At 40.8% G+C, this 18375-nt stretch overlaps 1 protein-coding gene across 6 annotated transcripts in view; it reads left to right on the forward strand.

Moving 5' to 3' along the window:
- The window catches only part of SHANK2 (SH3 and multiple ankyrin repeat domains 2), a 358950-nt gene that overhangs the window by 129352 nt on the left and 211223 nt on the right, over positions 1–18375 (forward strand). For 5 of the 6 annotated variants that reach the window (XM_081163208.1, XM_081163210.1, XM_081163205.1 and 2 more), the window contains exons 11-12: positions 9618–9927; positions 15970–16139. In XM_081163208.1, coding sequence (XP_081019334.1) covers positions 9618–9927; positions 15970–16139 — 480 coding nt within the window. Of the gene's footprint in view, positions 1–2309; positions 2538–9617; positions 9928–15969; positions 16140–18375 lie in introns of those variants that run through there. The other variant, XM_081163209.1, reaches the window with a different exon arrangement.

Raw genomic sequence — 18375 nt, forward strand, 5'->3', positions numbered from 1 at the left:
TATTTCAAAAAGTGAAAATTCGGACACAAAAGTTATGGCCAAACTTTGTTTTGGCAAACATCCAACCTAGTACTCAGTCTCTTGTTTCATCATCTCCCCATACTTCCCCAGTGCACCCCCCAAATCTGTTTTCAGACTTCCCTCAACCTTCTAAAACAAATTTGTGGAGAGTGCATGGCCTGCATGGGGGACAAGCTTTTCGCAGACATGTAATTTGTACATTTATTTGTACATTTGTTTATAAAATGTCTTGATTCCCCCCTTTATTTTGATAATTTTATTCTGTTTACTGTTATAAAGGGCTTTAATTGCTGTTTTAAGTAATATTTTAGGCCATTTTATGTAAATAACTAAGATGATTTTTTACGTGACATATAAATTTGGAGGTTTTTAAAATTAAAAATACACACACCTTTGGTAGGTGGTTCCTTTCTGAAGTCATTATGTGGGCATTAGATAACCTAGGCATGGTTAGTTGGGGACAAATACATAGCTATTTCTGTTTCTTCAAAATTGAGATGAGGGTGTCTTCCTCAGGAAAGTGGCTGTCCCAGACACCTACCTAAACTGTGATACATAGAGGGCAAGAACTGCATATGCACATGTCCGACAAATAATAAGGGAGTTTTCACACATTTGACAGTGCAGATGATGCCTATGTATATTTGTGCTCTCCTACTTTCCCAGGCTAGGCTATGTGTATTTCATCAAATATAAGTTGTTGATTAAAATCATTTTGCTGAATTTTATGTGTGTTCAGACCCTTGAAACCTAAAAACTACTACTTCTAGAGGACGGTGCTTTTTATATTAAATATTAACAACAACATAAACACTGTAATATTAACTGAATCCGAAATTGTTTTCATTACTTATTTATGCTGGCTAACTCTTTACAGCTATTTTATCAAAAGCGAAAGAAGGTAGAATTTAGCTTAGCGGCTCTTATTTCCATTTATTTTTTTATTCATGAAAGAGTTATTCTTAGCAAGAAAACGAGTTGCACACTTTTAAAAGCAGATACCTTGCCAACAGCAGGCAAATACTGTTGCAGTGGAACGAGGAACTATTCTTAGTAAATGTATCCATTTATTCAAGTTTAGGGCAAATGCTACCAGACCACAGATTCTGTACATGAGCGGTTTCCAATTAGGGTTCCGTGGACCCCTGGGGTCCGCGAAATGCAACCAGTGGGTCTTCGGCCTCATCCCTTGCCTCCCCCCAACTAATTTTTTGTCATTTATGCATGGTAATTTCACACATTTTATGGTCTGTTTTTAGTATACCTAAAATCATTTGCTTTTCAGGGGCTACCCAATGTTTTGTTCAAAAAATTGCTTTGCAGAGGTAACTACCATAGAGTTATCAAAATTTTCACAAGTAGGGGGTCCGTGGCTTGGCTTTTGAAAAATAGGGATTCCTCAGTAATTGGCAAATTGGGAACCACTGCTGTGCATGATACTTCAGAAATTTTCACACCTTTTGATATAATTCTGCCTCCGTTTTGTGATTTCTTAAATGCAGTGTGCTACTTCTAATATTCTATAAACATAAAGAGACACATTCCTTCCTAACATCACTGGCATTTCAGATAAGTATTTCTAGGATAGGGCTGTTAGGAGCTTTTGCACAGGTGCGTATAAAAGCCACCAAACAACGCTTTTCAAAAGCTGTGGTAATTCTAATAATAAAGCATATTTTTAAGTAGCTGTGTAAAATTGTAAGGTTTCCATTCTTACGGTGGAAGTATGGAAAGTCTACATTTTATTTGAATATAATTTCCATAAAGTGGGTAAGGGTAAGAAGCAATTGTACTTTAAAAACAAAACAAAACGTGACTGTCAGTTTTTCCCCGATGTTTAGGTACGGTGTGAAACTTGGAAGCAGTTAATTATATACCAGCAGGGATGAACCAACAGAGTCTAGAAGGCAATTCTAGAAACCGGCGTATAAGTACTGAAAAGCATTTTAGGTGTAAATGCTGAGATTCAGCTCCACGAGCTCCCGCCTCTTCCAAGACTTCCCCTTTAGCCTGTGTAATGCTGCCATGAGATAAGATGAATGATTCCTCTCCCTCCTCCTCCCCCTTCTCCAAATGTTAATTTTGACCCCACTCGGCCTGCCCTGCTTCTCCTTGCCTCAGTCATCCCTGTTCTCCTACACATAAACGTCTCAATTACAAAAGCAGGAGAATGTTTGAAAGGCTCTGTGTCGATGGTGTTCACATGACTAATACTATGAAAGATAGCAAGGTTTTTTGAGCAGCACCAGTCTAAGCACAGTTGGCTCACAGCTGACAGACAGAATGTGGGGTGGGCTTTGTCACCAGAACGCTGGGTACTGCATGCCCAGCTATGCTTGTACTTATACAGTGCCCAGTAACCTGCTGCTTATGTCAGGTTGCAGGCAGTTAAAACACATAGAAACTGGGTAGCTTTTATTCCTTTTCATCTCAGCAAAGGTTATATAATGAGGGGATTGCTGCTAAAGTAAAAAGGAAAATGAAGTCTTTGTTAAATGCCTTAACAAAGAAAGAAGGTAAGCACTGAACGCAAAGCACTTGATGCTGGAAGACTGCTATTTTCTTCTGCATGCTTAATATGATCTGCTTAGTTACTGTATAATTATTCTAAGTTCTTTCCGTATCTTTTCCAGAATTCCTTTATGTTGGGTTGTCCTTTTAGACAACTCATTGTAAGAGCGGGGTGTGACTTTGTTCATTTTAGTTTATATCAGAGAAGCCTTGTGTTCCTTTCACAGGGGAAAAGCTCTGTATTTGAGTAAGGAGAAGAGATTTCTTAGGTTTATATTACTAATGAATGCTCATGAGTGTTTACTTCAGATGTATGCAGTTTGATGAAAACATTCCAGTGGATTATGAAACAACGTGTGTTTTTAATTCATACGGGGTGGTACTTTGAAGCATGCTGCTGGTTCTCGCATCTTTTCACCTGAAATCTTTGCTGTATAATTATATTTTATTAAATAAATGAATATATACAGTATATGGAAATCTATCCAGGAGAGCTTAAAACATGTACTTTCTGTTTCAATAGAAAAGGGGATTTTTTGGGAGGTGGGATACAATTACATTAGTTATTGTAAATGAAACATGAATCGTATCAAATGTATCTACCCACTTGCAGCATGCAAACTGATATAGGGAAAAGGTGAGAAAGCACTTGCATAGTTGGAGTTGGTTGTTTATGTCACTAATTATCCGTATTACATTCCTGGTATTTGCATCTTCTAATAAAAAAGTCACTAATTAAAAGCTGGTCTTCAAATCAATGCTTTGTTAACATCAAGTAGAAATCAACACTTACCATCTGATAAGAGGAAAGAGGTTGTGTAAAATGTAGAAATCACTTTGGTCTGGCTCTGTTTCTCCTGAAATCTGTGAGTCCCAAACAGAGACAGATACACTATACTGTCTACAAGCATGTTTTATTGAAGTGCTTGGAGAAATGTGATTTTCTTTTTCATTTGCTCTCTGCTTAAGCTAAGATCCTTCCATTGATTTCAGTGTGACAGAATAAAATTAAATACCAGCACTCTGAGTTAAATGCTTTGTAAGGCAGAATTAATGATTATAGGGTAAGTATTGTACCACACAGATTTGAAATGTTGTTATCAGTAATATTTTTGGTATTTTGGTGATATAAATTCCAAGGGCCTTTACCTAGATACGGCGTTTGAAACCTCGTGTAACGTAACACATTTAGTTATGTAAAGAAATATATATTGTTCAAAGGGACCACGTGTATTTAAATGGGTGACCAGTAGGGCAATAAAAAAGTACAGTGAAGGGTGTGTTTTTTATAATGTACATGAACATGCATTATGGAACCAACATGTTTTCCTTAACCTCAGTTTTGGCCTAAGTGTTACAATTTTTGAGCCATGTAGTTTTTAGTTTTTTAAAAAATATATTTATACCCTACTTTTTGGCTTGGTAGGCCTGTACACTTACAAGCAGGGATACATTACATTTACATCAGCAAACATCATGTTTTGTTAAAATCAAAACATGAGTTGACTTGGCTAAATTGTTAAAATTAGATCTTTTTAAACTGTTCAGAGGGAAGCAAAGTAGCAATACTGATTGTAATTCACGCGTCTCATCCCTGTAAAACACATTTGTGGTTTGTTTGTTTTGTGGAATACCTTAAAATAGTATTTTCCTCATTTAAAATACATGTGAAATATTAGCATTCATTTTGAAGTATGAGGGGGAAAACACACGCTCTAAATTTAATTTTGGTAACTCAGTTCTAGCTGGTAAATGCATTCCAGCATTATCGATTCAATGGGAAAGTTGACACTGATTTCCATGGGGTATGAATTGTACCTCTTGTTCTTATCCAGCAGAAGTCCACGCTTGTAAACCTATTTCTTCATGCAGTTAAGACTTAGTGCATACACAAATTCCGGCAATGTTGGAAGGGCTACTTACATCAGATTTATGCACCCATCACTGCTGCTTGGGGAGGATTTTCAATGATGTTCATCAGAGCAACGGTCATTTTGTCCTAACATAGGTGGCAGCCTATGACCCTCCAGATCTTGTTGGACTTCCACCACCTCAGTCTTAGCCACATGACCAATGATCAGGGATGATGGAATCCAGCACCATCTGGAGGGCTCTTGACCCCGGGTGTAACAGGTGGCAGTGCAGTAACTGGACCCGCTTGGAAATTTCTTGCAATGTTGATCTGCTGTTGGAGAGTGGAGAGAGAAGAATTGCACATGGGCTCCAGGAACCCCCATTGCACAATGTCCCTCTCGAGGGATATTTAGTAGAGGTTGTGGAGGCTATTTCTGTCCAGCTCATATTGTTTCTGTGAGAATGCAAACACAGGAGCAAATAAATAGTCATTTTAATTGCTTGCAGGTCTCTGGTGTCAGGTTCTGGGAAGACCTTAATATAAAAAAACCTAAAAGTATTTGTTAATATCTTTCATCCTTTTTTGATTGCCTATAAGTGAAACTATTATGGTATCATTTTGATTTTGCTGTAACGTGATATAGGTCATTTAGGTTTGCTGAATCTTCAAGTCATTGTGTCACATGCAAGTCCCAGTGAAGCAACAGGATACCTTTTAAATAAACGATTCATGTGATGTTGCAGCAGGGTTTCTTAATGACTGTGTGCATTGATATTTAGCTATCTATCTATAGAAACATACATGCATAGGCCTCGTGGGCTCTTTTGCTCGTGGATATATAAAAATGGTTAAAATTATTTTCTCAAACAATACATAGCTCAACACCTCCCAGTAGCGAGAAGCGTCTGAACATGGGGCATTTTCAGAGTGGGGAATGGGAGTTGTAGTAGCAGTCAGAGACATAGTAAGACTAGCTACATATTCATGGGATTTCCCCCTTCACAAGTTTCTTATTCTTTTATTTTTATTAGGACGTGGGTGGCCCTGTGGTCTAAACCTCTGAGCCTCTTGGGCTTGCCGATCAGAAGGTCGGCAGTTCAAATCCCCATGACGGGGTGAACTCCCGTTGCTCTGTCCCAGCTCCTGCCAACCTAACAGTTTGAAAGCACGTGAAAAAAGTGCAAGCAGATAAATAGGTACCGCTCCAGTGGGAAGGTAAATGGCGTTTCTGATGTTCCGTTGCGCCAGAAGCAGCTTAGTCATGCTGGCCACATGACCCGGAAAAAACTGTCTGCGGACAAACAGTGGCTCCCTCGGCCTGTAAAGCTAGATGAGTGCCACAACCTCACAGTCGTCTGCAACTGGACTTAACTGTCAGGGATCCTTTACCTTTACACTGCAACTGTGTGTTCTAAATGTAGGGAATAAAAGCTGTATTTACTATTATTTAACACAAAACTCAAAAGTCTTGCAACCTGATATTGTGAGATGCTACATTGATAAATGCCTCACTGGATCAAGTGCTGGGATTCCAGTAATGGTGGAAAGCAGGAGTCCTTTTTGACCAAGAATAGTCAAGTTTGGAGTTTTGAGAAGGTGCTATGGATGCCAGTCACAAAATGGCTGCTATGGGGCAGGGCATAATGGCTGCCAAATCTAAAAGAACAGGAAAAGGAGCAGGACCACAAAATGGTAGGGGAATGCCCTTCTCAATTGGGGAAAAGGTACCTATCTCAGCCATCACTATACTTGCTCATAGAGATAAGCTTTTCACACCTTCCTTTTGTTTGGAACCAATGGGAGGGCAAACGTCAAATCATGGCATCCAGTTATATACTATAAGTGGAGGGAGCTCAATGTGGGAGCCAGTGTAAACAGCAACTGTACAGGAAGATTAAGGATTTTTGAAGGAGTATTTACTAAGACCTTTCACAGGTGCTATAGGAGTTACTGGTGGTCGTACTGGTGATGACCCTTGGAGTAAGAGAATGACTCTCCCTATAGCAGTCTTTGGTCCAAAACTCAGTCCTAGTGCAACAGCTATCATTCCAGCTGCTTGCTTCAGATTCCCACTCACCCCATTCCATTCCACACTGTGCCTGTTTAGCCTTGTACCCTTCCTGATAGTAGTAGGGATTAGCAGAGTTTAGCACCAAGCACAGAATTGCTGTATAACTCTGCCCCACTTCCCAAATTTAGGATTCTGCTTCAGTTGCAGCATCCAAAACCTCTGAATGAGCAGCTTCAGCTACAGTTCTGTAAAACCTTTCCGTTCTCAGTAAACAACCTTGCATAGAGGTAATCTGTGATTTGGTGGGGAATGTTTTGATTTTTAAAACTTAGTGTACTGTATGAATTTTACAGGCCATATTCTGATAATTTAGTGACAGTAACTGAAACAAATTTAAAAAACCTCCACCAAGTGTTGTGGATAAACAGACGGAAATGCATAAACACTGTGGCTTGTGTTAAAGAGGGCCACAGATTTACATAACCTTTAAGCAGCATCTTGGGTAACAAACTCTTAATTCCAAGAGCAGCATAAAATCCAATTTTGTACTTACAAAAGAGGTGAGAACCCTTGCCTGATGGGAAAGCTTTTGGGGCATAGGGCATATTGGCATCAACCAGCAAGTTTGATAATCTGTCATTCTGGGGATGAAAAGTCAGGCTGATAGTCTCAACAGCTTTATGCAAATTAATTTTGCCTAGTCTTGCTGAAAAACAAGCAAATGAGAAGTCCTGCTGAGGTTTCCAGCTTCACCCACTTGAGGAGGCGTCTGTATAGTCTGGAATGCTTCATCTCAATAACGTAGTAGTTCAAAAGCATAAATACCATAGCTTCAGCGCTGAAGGATAACTATCCATGGTCACTGTGGCATAAAGATCTGATCAGTCATCATATGACGGGGAGGGGGAGGAATATTCTCAGCATGTACTCATGCCTATACTATGTCTTAAAGTCACATCAAGAAGGGAAACATAAAGTGGCATGCTGGGTAAGTGAAATGACTGTTTTCTTGAAGCTCCTCCCCCCATCATGAGGCTCCTATGCATGAACTGGCTACTTGGCTTTGCCCCATTTCAAATTTATTTAACACTTTTGCTAAGCGCTCACACAAAGATAATCTCAAGAATGCTTCCTGTAAACTAAACCATTGTTATTACCTGGAGATCATTGGTTGGGAACTGAAGGTGGTCTGCCTAAGCTCAGCCCACTGGTTTCCTGCAAACTACTGGTTTTGTGGGTGAGCTCATGTTCCCTGTTAACCTCCATGCTCTTTATTGTACCTGACTGCACAGTCCCTTGGTACTTTGACATTTGTTCAGAGATCCAACATCAGAAAGTCACATTGCTCTGCTAGTTTGCAACCTTGGTTTTAGTGCACTGCTATACTATGGTTTTTGGGATGTGGGTGGTGCTGTGGGTTAAACCACAGAGCCTAGGACTTGCTGATCACAAGGTCGACGGTTCGAATCCCCGCGACGGGGTGAGCTCCCGTTGCTCTGTCCCTGCTCCTGCCAACCTAGCAGTTCAAAAGCACGCCAAAGTGCAAGTAGATAAATAGGTACTGCTCTGGTGGGAAGGTAAATGGTGTTTCCGTGTGCTGCTCTGGTTCGCCAGAAGCGGCTTAGTCATGCTGGCCACATGACCCGGAGCTGTACGCCGGCTCCCTCAGCCAATAAAGCGAAATGAGTGCCACAACCCCAGAGTCGGCCACGACTGGACCTAATGGTCAGGGCTCCCTTTACCTTTAATACTATGGTTTAGTGTTATGCGAGAGGTAGAGGTAAATTTAGGCAGTGCGAGTGGCGCTTGTCCAAAGCAAGCTTGGGGGAGGAGATAGGAGGGCTCTAGGACCTTGCCAGAGCCTCACACCTCCTTCCCAAAGCCCGGCTTAAACTGGTGCCTTGAGGGCTGGGGGTAGGGTGTGAGACAGACAGCGGAGCCAGACCAGAATCTGGTGGTGCAGTCCCTCAGAATTCTACCAGAGGGCTGGAGCCTCTCTCTGATTGGCTACCAAGACAGCTAGCCAGAGGGGGGCAGAGCAGCACTTTGGGAAGGAGAATAAAAGGAGCCGTTTCTGAGGGAGTGTTTGGCTAGGGCTTGATTCAAGATGGGAGATGGGCATTAGGATAGCGTTTGTCTGAGACAGTTGGTTCAAATTTGAGTTTAACATCTACTCTGAGGAGAATATCTATAGCTAGAGGAAGGAGCCTCATAGCTTAGAAGTTGAGTGTCTTGGGAGAGTTCACAGACAGGAGTCAATTGGAGGGTTGAGTTTGAGCCAGGAGAAGTAGAAGCTGTGTGGCTTACAGTCTCCCAAACCAGTTAAAAGGGGTGTGGTGACCTCCAGGGCCAGTTATACTATTTGGAAATGCCTCAGGGGTGAGATTGTTAAGAAGTTGGGTAACTGTCAAAAAGCGCCCCTCGCTCATGAACCAAGTGTTAAGCTGTGCTCTGTAAAGGAACAAGAGTGAAGTAACAGAAACCGTGTTAAGCCTTTTACTGCCTATTCTAGAAATCCGAATCTGCATTGTAAGGTTTATGCTCAGTGCTTACCAGATTATCCTTTCAGTTGTTTACTGGTGCTGGCCTAGAGAGATTTTGCATGATTTGGGGAATAATGGGAGTTAATTTGTATATGATTGCCTTTTGGAGCTATTGCTGGGAAAAGTCAGTTTTTTGTAGTTTTCACATGTTTAGGGTAATGCAAATCTATAAAATTATGCTACAGAGTAGAAAGGAAGGAAGGAAAAGAAGTTCTAATTCTAGTATTAAAAAACCCATTTTTGCCCATACCATACTAAGAACCATTCCGTTTCTTTTCTTTCTTTTTTAATGAGACTGTCCACATTTGTTGGTGAAAGCTAATAGTTGCTTACCGTTCATAAATCAGAGACTGCCAGCAGCCAATGCTGAACACTATTCTCCAATCTTGCACTCTTACAGTGAAATAAAATATGGAACTTTCAGTAATATAGAGCTTATTAATTCTAGCTTTTAAAAGGTGATTTCCTATGAAAATTATCTTTAATTTTAATTGCATCTTAAATATAATGGTAGTGCTCATCTTGATTAGACAATCAGCCAAGGCAGAGGTCTCTTTTTTATGTAATAAGAATTGAAAGTATATAGTACTGATTTGGGGGAAGCGGGTGGGTGGTCTGATGCATGTGCCTAAAATCAGAAGTATCATTTTGCATTCTTTCTTCCTTCTTAATACAGTGCCATTTAGAGAGGCTCCTACCTACTCAAATAGAAGACGGAGACCCCAGAGCACCTTGACAGCACCTCGTGTCTTGCTTCGGTCGAATAGTGATAACAATCTGAACGTCAACATTCCTGATTGGTCAGCCTCTTCCTTAGCTTCTTCACACCGTAGCCTTTCGCCTAACCTACTCCAACAGATGCAGAATAATCCTAATGGAACTGTGAAAACTGTTGGGAGCTACACGCCATCTTCTCGAAGCCGCTCACCATCATTAAATAGGTTAGGAGGAGAAGATGCAAAGCGGCAGCAACACCGGCACATTAGGTGACTTTTCAATATTCCATTTTTTAAATGTTGACTTTGTGAATATATATATATAGAGAGAGAGAGAGAGAGAGAGAGAGAGCACAGTTAGTTGTGTCCTGCTCTTCCTTGTCCTTGGTTCCTTCTTTCTCCCTACCACAATCCATCACCCCAAATTAAGTTGGAAAAGAAAAAAAAGAAAGGAGAAAAAGAGGAAATAAATTTTACCGTGGTTGTTAGCAGAGACACTGCAGCATGGTGGGGAAAATGGAACAAGGTGGTGTCAGATGTTTGCTGACAACTCCTTTCACATGGACATTTTGCCAGATGCTTTCAAACTTCTGTTCTTTTGTCTTTTTATTTTATAAGAAAGATTATTTGGGCAGCATCCATGTGACAAGAGATGCACAGCTTCTTTGTGCTTTCTTTTTCTTACTAAGAACTGCTTATTCTTTTGCAGCCTAGTCCTGTATGTAGTCATCCAATGCGTTGATACATTTTGTTAGATGCAGCAGCTGATTTCCAGTTTTGTAAAATTACCTTTCTGGCCACTAGGATAGCTCTTAAAAATGAGATTTGCTGCTTTGGTACCATTTCCCTAAGCCTGGGCATGTACCAATTGTGCTGCATGTAGCTCCTTCAACATTACTCAATATCCTGTGGATTCTTCCTTCAACTCACCTTATTTTTGTTTTCTGGGAAATGGTAGAAAAATGTTGAGTATTTTCAGGGTATTTTAAAGAAGCCTGCTGGCCCGCTGCTGAATAAAGCAAAGAACACTCAAGACTTGAAAAGGCAGAGGGAGAGCTCTCTTGAGATAATAGTGGCTTTTGAGCCCCAACTATACAGGATGCTCAGAAGTGTTCTTTCCTGCCAGGGACCAAGGGATTTGTCGTTTTCTCCACCTCTCAGATTGAATCCAGTTTAAGGAGAGGCCAGAAATGCCTTGTTTCTAGTAAGCTCTCTCTGATGCTGATTATACCTGAATGCTGATTGAAATCAAACTGTGCAGGAGCAAAGGAGCATCTCAAGCCACACTGCAAAGGGAAATTATTCACATAATGTTATGGTGACTTAAACTGATTGACAGATGGGCAGCCTCACATATCTGTCAGAGAGCCTGGTGCGGGGAGAGGAGTGGGCAATGGCAGAGGAAGCCTCTCCAGCACCCAGTGCTGAGGGGCAGGGCAAACTGCCCGGCGGTGCATGCACAGCACCCATACAGACGGCGCGCGAATGACACCCATATGGGTGGCGCTCGAGCGGTGCCCATACCAATGGCACCCAAGTGCTATCGGGCACCCTACAGCTGGGGGGGGGGAGGCAGCAGGCCATTTCGTCACCCCCCATGGTGGTACCCGGGGCGGACCGCACGCCCCACACACCCCTTTGTATGCATCTGGAAGGTGGGAACATTAGGATCTGGTCCATTGGCTGGATCCAGTTCCCCACATTTGCTCTAGGGCCTTGAAATTTCCCCAGCTGTTGCCATTATGATAGTTCCCTCTGCTGGTGGTGAGTTTCTACACTTTGTTTGCTCTTCTGCCCAAGTCCAGAAAATACTGCCAAGGAACCGTAGGACCTGCAGATGAAAGACCAGCTGGCGCTTGAGCTGGTTTAGGAACTGAGTAAGGGAATGCTTGAGCTAAGTGAGACAGCTCTAGATAGCTAAGCAAGTGAGCTGGACATTAAGAAGAAAATACCTCATTTTGCGGACAAGGCAATCAAGAGGATGGTTAGGGGTTCAGCTGCAGGCACGTATATTTATTCATTTAATTAATAATTTAATTTCATAAAATTGACATACCACTCAAAGTGGTTTACAAAAAGAATGGAACAATAAATTAATCAGAAAACAAAAAACCAATCATTTAAAACATCTCAAAATAATTAAAATCTACAATACGCGAAAAACAAATTAAAGCACATGTCATTGTTTTACATATCTCGGTAGACTTGTCTAAACAAATATGTTTTTAGCAGTCACTGAAAAGAGCACAGTGAAGGCTCCTGCCTTAATAGGGTACTGTTTACCCAGGAAGAATCCAAAGGAAACTGAGGAACTTTATATTGTCACTGCCAGTTCTTCCTCTTCCTGGTCATCTGCTGGATCATTGTCTGCATCTGGCTCTTCTCTCTCCTCCATGAAGACCCTGGCAGTAGAACATTATGACAGCCAAACAGATTATCCTACAGTGACTCTGAGGCATCCACTTTGTTCACTGCCATCTTTGCTCTTGGAGGCAAAGATACTTCAAAATCTGGATCCATATAGAGAAATAGAACTAGGTTTGCCTCAATGTTTGCTTCATGATTATGGGTTTGCAGCCCATAATCAGAGGCCGTCTGGATCCCCAGGCCACAGTAAACCTATCCCCACTTCCCCTTACATGCTTGTGCCATGGAGCTAATGAATATCTTTTTAGGATGTGGCATACCAGGTGTTGCACTAGCATATCACCATGAAGCATTTTTTCTGGTATGTCACAACTGCGTGTATGTTTGCATAGATTTGACAGTCAAGATAATTATTTCTACCTAAATGCGAAGTCGTAAACACAGATAGTGCATATGTTCTGCAATGAAAAGAGGATAATTTTTCATTATGTTCCAGTCTCTATCTATATGAAACCATTTGAAGAGAACACGTGCCATTGGGATCAGGCTTCAGAACTATATCCTTGTAAATTTGCCAAGAGCGAATGTTAAGTTGACAGCTGCTCGAGCAGGAACTATATCATGTGGCTAATTCTCTCAACAGTATGCTTCCCCCATCCCCTTGCTTAACTGCAGGGATAATATCCAGGATCCCATTTTGAATTCACTGTCCAATTAATCCTAAATGTATCATCACTGTGCTCTGCTCTAATCAATTATTTCAGTCCAGTCGTTCTATAGCAAGCACATTTGCCATTTTACTCGGGCTCACAGGAATTCCAAGATTGTTTCATTCTGCATTTGTACCTCACCTTTCAATACTCTTTGCATTTTTGGTTGTCGGTTTTTATCGTAATCTGTGAAAGTTCGCATATGCAGACAGACATCTTCCAGGAACACTCCTTTACTTAAGCACAAATTTACTTATGCAAAATATTCATTGGTTGAATGTTGTGTTTAGACACCTTACATCTTTCAATGGGAATTCTCTGTGAGTTGCATATTGAATTCATGTGAACACTTTAAACATTGCATCCTGTGTCAAGTATAATTACAGCAAAGAAACAGTGATAATTTATCAGGATGATGGGCCCAAACGTTGCTCTAAATTTGTTCAGTCTCTAGATGCATTATATAATGACTACACATAAATGCCAGTTGTTAGGCAATGTAATTAGAATATTCCAAATACTGACACCTGCTGCTTCTCAGTATGTAATTGAAGCCAGGCACTAGGAAAGTGTGTACTGGAACCCACATTTTTAATTATTATTTTAAAAAGAAACAAAGCATAATCTAGGAAGTTAGATTACCTGATAAAATATTGCACTGGCAATTACGATAAGTAAAATTTGATAGAAATGTAAAATTTGATAGAAATGTTAAATTCAGTAGTGTTTAAAAATGTGCAGTGTGTATATTTACCTAATGTTATGGTTTGAAAGTTAAGATGCCTTAAGCACTTTCAAATTCAGATTCTGAGACCCCTTGCTTCCTAAAGACTCGCTCTCATATTCCCAATCTTTTTGTGTAACCTGTTTCAATGGGGGCAAATTGATGGTTGCATACAAATGTATGTAATGAAGCTCTAGCATTTTAGAACGAAAAGCAGGAAGCTGCAGTTTTGAGCGTAGATGTGGTGGAGATTGAGTGGATAAGGGTGCTTAGGCCTTTCCCCGATTGTCTTTTTCCACTCAAAGTTGTTCCACATCTGTAGGCACATATCTGGAATTGCATGGAAGTTAACAGAGATTGACAGAGAATGAGCACAAAAACAGCCAGTGGGGAATGTGTTAAGCACCCCCAGCCTGTTCCTTCTCCATTCAAAGGCCACATTAAGTTGAGATATGAACAAGTTTTATGTACAGTGGTACCTCGGGATGCGAACGGGATCCGTTCCGGAGCCCCGTTTGCATCCTGAAGTGAACGCAACCCACGTCCGTGCGTCTACGCATGCGCGGGTCGCGTTTTGCCGCTTCTGCGCATGGGCGTGACATCATTTTGACTGTCTGCACATGCACGCGCTGCAAAACCCGGAAGTAACGCGCTCCATTACTTCCGGGTCACCGTGGAGCGCAACCCGAAAATACTTAACTTGAAGCACATTTATCCCGAGGTATGACTGTACTGTACTTACACACTCACTTTGGACCTTCCTTCACGTGAGCACAGAAAAGAAGCCTGGAAGCAGTTAACTATAGCTTCCTGTTATATCTGAAATGAGAAACTCATGTGCTCCATACAGTGGTACCTTAGTTCTTGAACTTAAACCATTCCAGGAGTCTGTTTGACTCCCAAAACATTCAAAAACCAAGGTGCGGCTTCCAATTGGCTGCAGGAGCTTCCTGCACTCAAGCGGAAGCCGCGTTGGATGTTCGGCTTCCAAAAAACTGTTATGTACTGAAGTTCTCATCCTGGGCCAGCAGGGGGATACTGTAGATAGTTATGCAAATGAAGGATTGAAAGTGATGTTCAGTGATTGGATAGTTTTAGAAAGTTGCAACAGTTACCTTGTTCTGGAGCTCTATATAAGCAGGCTGACTGAGCTCCTCAGTTCAGTTCTGTTCCAGCTTACAAATAAAGAGCTGCTTTGGAAGAATCGCTGTGTCGTCTGATATGTTCGCCCACAACTTAACAAAAACGTTTGCAAACCGGAACACTTACTTCCGGGTTTGCGCTGTTCAGGAGCTGATTTGTTCGGGAGCCAAGCCGTTCGAGTACCCAGGTACCACTGTACATTTAAAGCGCCTCCCACAAAGAATACCGAGAAAAGTAGTTTGGAAATTGTAGTGCTGACAATTGTAGCTCACACTTCACCCTCCTGAGAAAAACCCCACCCCTCCCTCCCATTATATATAAGGCTCTGGTAACTTCTGTTTCAGTGTATCTGAAGAAGTGTACATGCACACGAAAGCTTATACCCAGAACAAACTTAGTTGGTGCTACTGGACAATTATTTTTTTATTTATTTCGACTGCGTCAGACCAACACGGCTACCTACCTGAACTGTAGCTCTGTGAGGGCTAAACTACAGTCACCCCTTTGGGTGTGAGTGTGGGTGTGCTTTCAATGTATGGTTTGTTTGGAAGTTTATTGATTTGGACATAATACAAATATGTGGTTAACTGTGGCCTCCTGGTTTGTTTCGCTGCTCATGCAAATGGATAACTGTTGCATGAAACTTATATATAAACTTCTTTATATATCTGCTTATTAAGTCAAGATTTGATCATCTTAGTGTAACTTCCCAAAGTGCTTTTAATTTTTAAAAAGAAATGGCAGGGCTTCATTATACACCATTGCTTCTGATATGTAACTTGCCCTTACAATTTCCCTAAATCAGGGAAAACAGTTGAACTTCTTCCCAGTTAAATATATTTAGGATTAATGTATGCATTTAAAGCCTCTCCCACCCCTACAGCATAGAGTTGAATTAAAAAAGTCATTATGGCCAATAATGTAGCTGGTACAAATAAAATTCCAAGATGAATGAATGTTATTGTTAGTCTTCTGACGCAGGCTTAACCATTAAGTGCTGCACCCAGCTACACCTCTCCCTTGCTCTCTCTCATTTTGTTTAACCAGTGGATTGGAAACCTGGAGTCAGTTATTGCCTTTTTTGTGTCCACAGTGAAAACAATTATTATAATTAACTGACCTTTTCCACATAGAAATGTATTTGAAGGTTAGAAAGGATTGTCTAGACTACCAGGCAGCCGGTGCTAATGGAGGTTCAGCAATCTGATAAGCTTTTCCTGATGAAATGGGGAGTAGTAGAACCATATACACCACCTTGAACGCCTTAGGGAATAGTCGGGAAATAAATGAAATAAATAAATAAATAAATAAATAAATAAATAAATAAATAAAGGAAACTAACGCTGTTTATTTTGCTCTCTTTTCCAGTGCCAGTTATAACCCCAGTGCCAACAAGGATACTATATCTGCCTTGGATTATCAGGGTCCAAAACGCAAACTTTATAGTGCTGTACCTGGAAGACTATTTATTGTCGTGAAGCCATATCAACCTCAAGGAGAAGGGGAGATTCATTTGCACAAAGGGGACAGGGTGAAAGGTCAGTCTCTTCCCTTTAAATGTTCCTGAATGATCAGATCAGCTTTCCCCTTTAGTTGAAGCAAGGAGATGAACATACAGATTTGTTGATTGAGTCCCTGTTCTAAATGACAAATATTCAGTCCCTGTTTAGGCCATGCACATTTTGATAACTGGTTTTATACTCCCTACACATATTTGAACTGGCACCCATCAGACTAATAAGCGTTTCAACCATGCCAGGTTGAGGGCTGTGCAGCAATTTGTCGGATCTAAAACACTCTAAAGCATGCCTTGAATTAAACAATGGATAGGCAATTGCAAATGTAATTGTGGGGGAGCACCTCAGTAACATATTTGAGGCTCTCATTGGGGAGGGTGACTTTCATTGATCTGCCCTTTCCCCGTATGGGTGTCTGCAGAGGAATTTAGTGAAAATCCTGTGGTAAGACAAGGTTTGGTTTAGTATGTTGTCCAAACTCTGAGTTGTGGCTAAGATCTAACCTCAGCCAAAAAAAACAACAACAATGATGACAACAACAATGTAGCTGTAAAAAAGACCATGGGGAAAAAAGCAATGTAGCTTTGAGTTCCACTCTGAGAGCTTGCCAAGCTCTCACAGACTCGCTAAGCCAAAGTTTTGCTCAGCATGTCGTGCTATCCAGGCCATTGTAAAGACTTGAAGGATGGCCAGCTAATCTTAATCTCTAATAATCACAGTAGAGGCAGAAGGAAAAGACCTATATTAATAGAAGGAAGCTTGATTAAAGCTGCTTGTAAACAGATTGAACTAATAGGTTCTAGCCAAACATAGAGAGTTTCTGAATCTATAATGGGATACACACAACATGGCAGCGAAAATGTGTGGCTGTTAAGATCCACATTTCAAAGTCTGCCTGAAAAAGTATGTGTTGAGTTACCTGGGAGTCACAGGATATCTTGGTTGCTCAGGAACAAGCCAGACAGAACAAGCTGAATTCAGGAGCAATTCAGAAACATTCTTATAATGCTAAAAGAGCAGGAAAATGCAGGAGAAGCAACTACTGCTCCTAAAGAATCAAAAGCAACTATGCTCTGCCTTTTCCAGTTACATAGGGATTTCCCTCTACAATTGCATCTCCTAAATGAGTGTATTTTCAGGGAGTGCAGAGGGGGCTGCAGAGAGAGACAAGAAATGAGAATGTCCCTTTCTCATCTAAGTAAAGGAATCATTACCATGGGTTTGTGTGCTAGTATTGATGTAGTTTGATTCTGTGCACGGTTAGTCTGATTCTGATATGCTATTGCGGCAGAGTTGAGGGACAGCTGAGGCTTCTTTGCTCACCTCTGAGTTCAGGGAGTAAGTTCCTACTCAAACTACCTGTGAAATTGCTGTAATGCCATGTTGGCATCGTAGCTGGAAGCAATATTTGGGGCGAGTATAGGATTTGGTGTAATGCCATTCCCTCCCCCATTTTGGCAGCAGCAGAGAAATTGGGAAATTTCTCTCATCACTACTAGGATATATCCCTGATATTCGGCCACTTTTATCTTCCTTGGACAAGATGTGTCTGGAGATAGGTGTTAGGATATGATGGAGAAAACCTAACAGATGGTTTATCTTGACCAAAGGATTGGAAAACTCATAAAAAATAAAAAGGAGAACTTTCAATTAGTGCTTCACTATTATAAAGTTTTATCAGAAACCCCATTAAATAGCATAAAGTGTATCTTTCATAAACATTTTGGAAAAAATTTGGTGGTGGTTTTTCTTCATGACCTAAACCGATATAATCAAATGATATGTGGCATACCAATTATTAAATGAAAGCTGAAAGTGGGTCAAGTTCAGGTAGATTTAAAAATACATGTGAATTATTGTATTAATAGAGTATAATGTAATGTAGTTAAAAATAACGCTTAGTTTTGTCCATTAGTCATGCACACTGACATCATTTTGTGTCTACCACTCTTGATATTAAGAAAACCACAGCTAACTTTTAAAAATAAATGTGATATTTTGTTTTGGTCTCTTCCCACCCCCCCACCCCCCCCAAAAAGCAACATTCATGATCAAGGCTCAAAAAGTTTCAACGACTGCAGTATCTTACCTTCAGTGAGGTTTTTTAAACCACATAACACTGGTTACAAATTAGAACCATAACACTGGTTGCAAATTAGAAATGGTAGTTTGCAAGACAAAGCTGAGGTATGCATAGTGTAATGGGATGATTAGCTGCTTGTGCGTAAAATCGTGCTCCCTCAGAGTTTGTGCGGCT

The sequence above is a fragment of the Podarcis bocagei genome (genome assembly GCF_964188305.1).
Source record: "Podarcis bocagei genome assembly, chromosome: 1".
Taxonomy (NCBI): domain Eukaryota; kingdom Metazoa; phylum Chordata; class Lepidosauria; order Squamata; family Lacertidae; genus Podarcis; species Podarcis bocagei.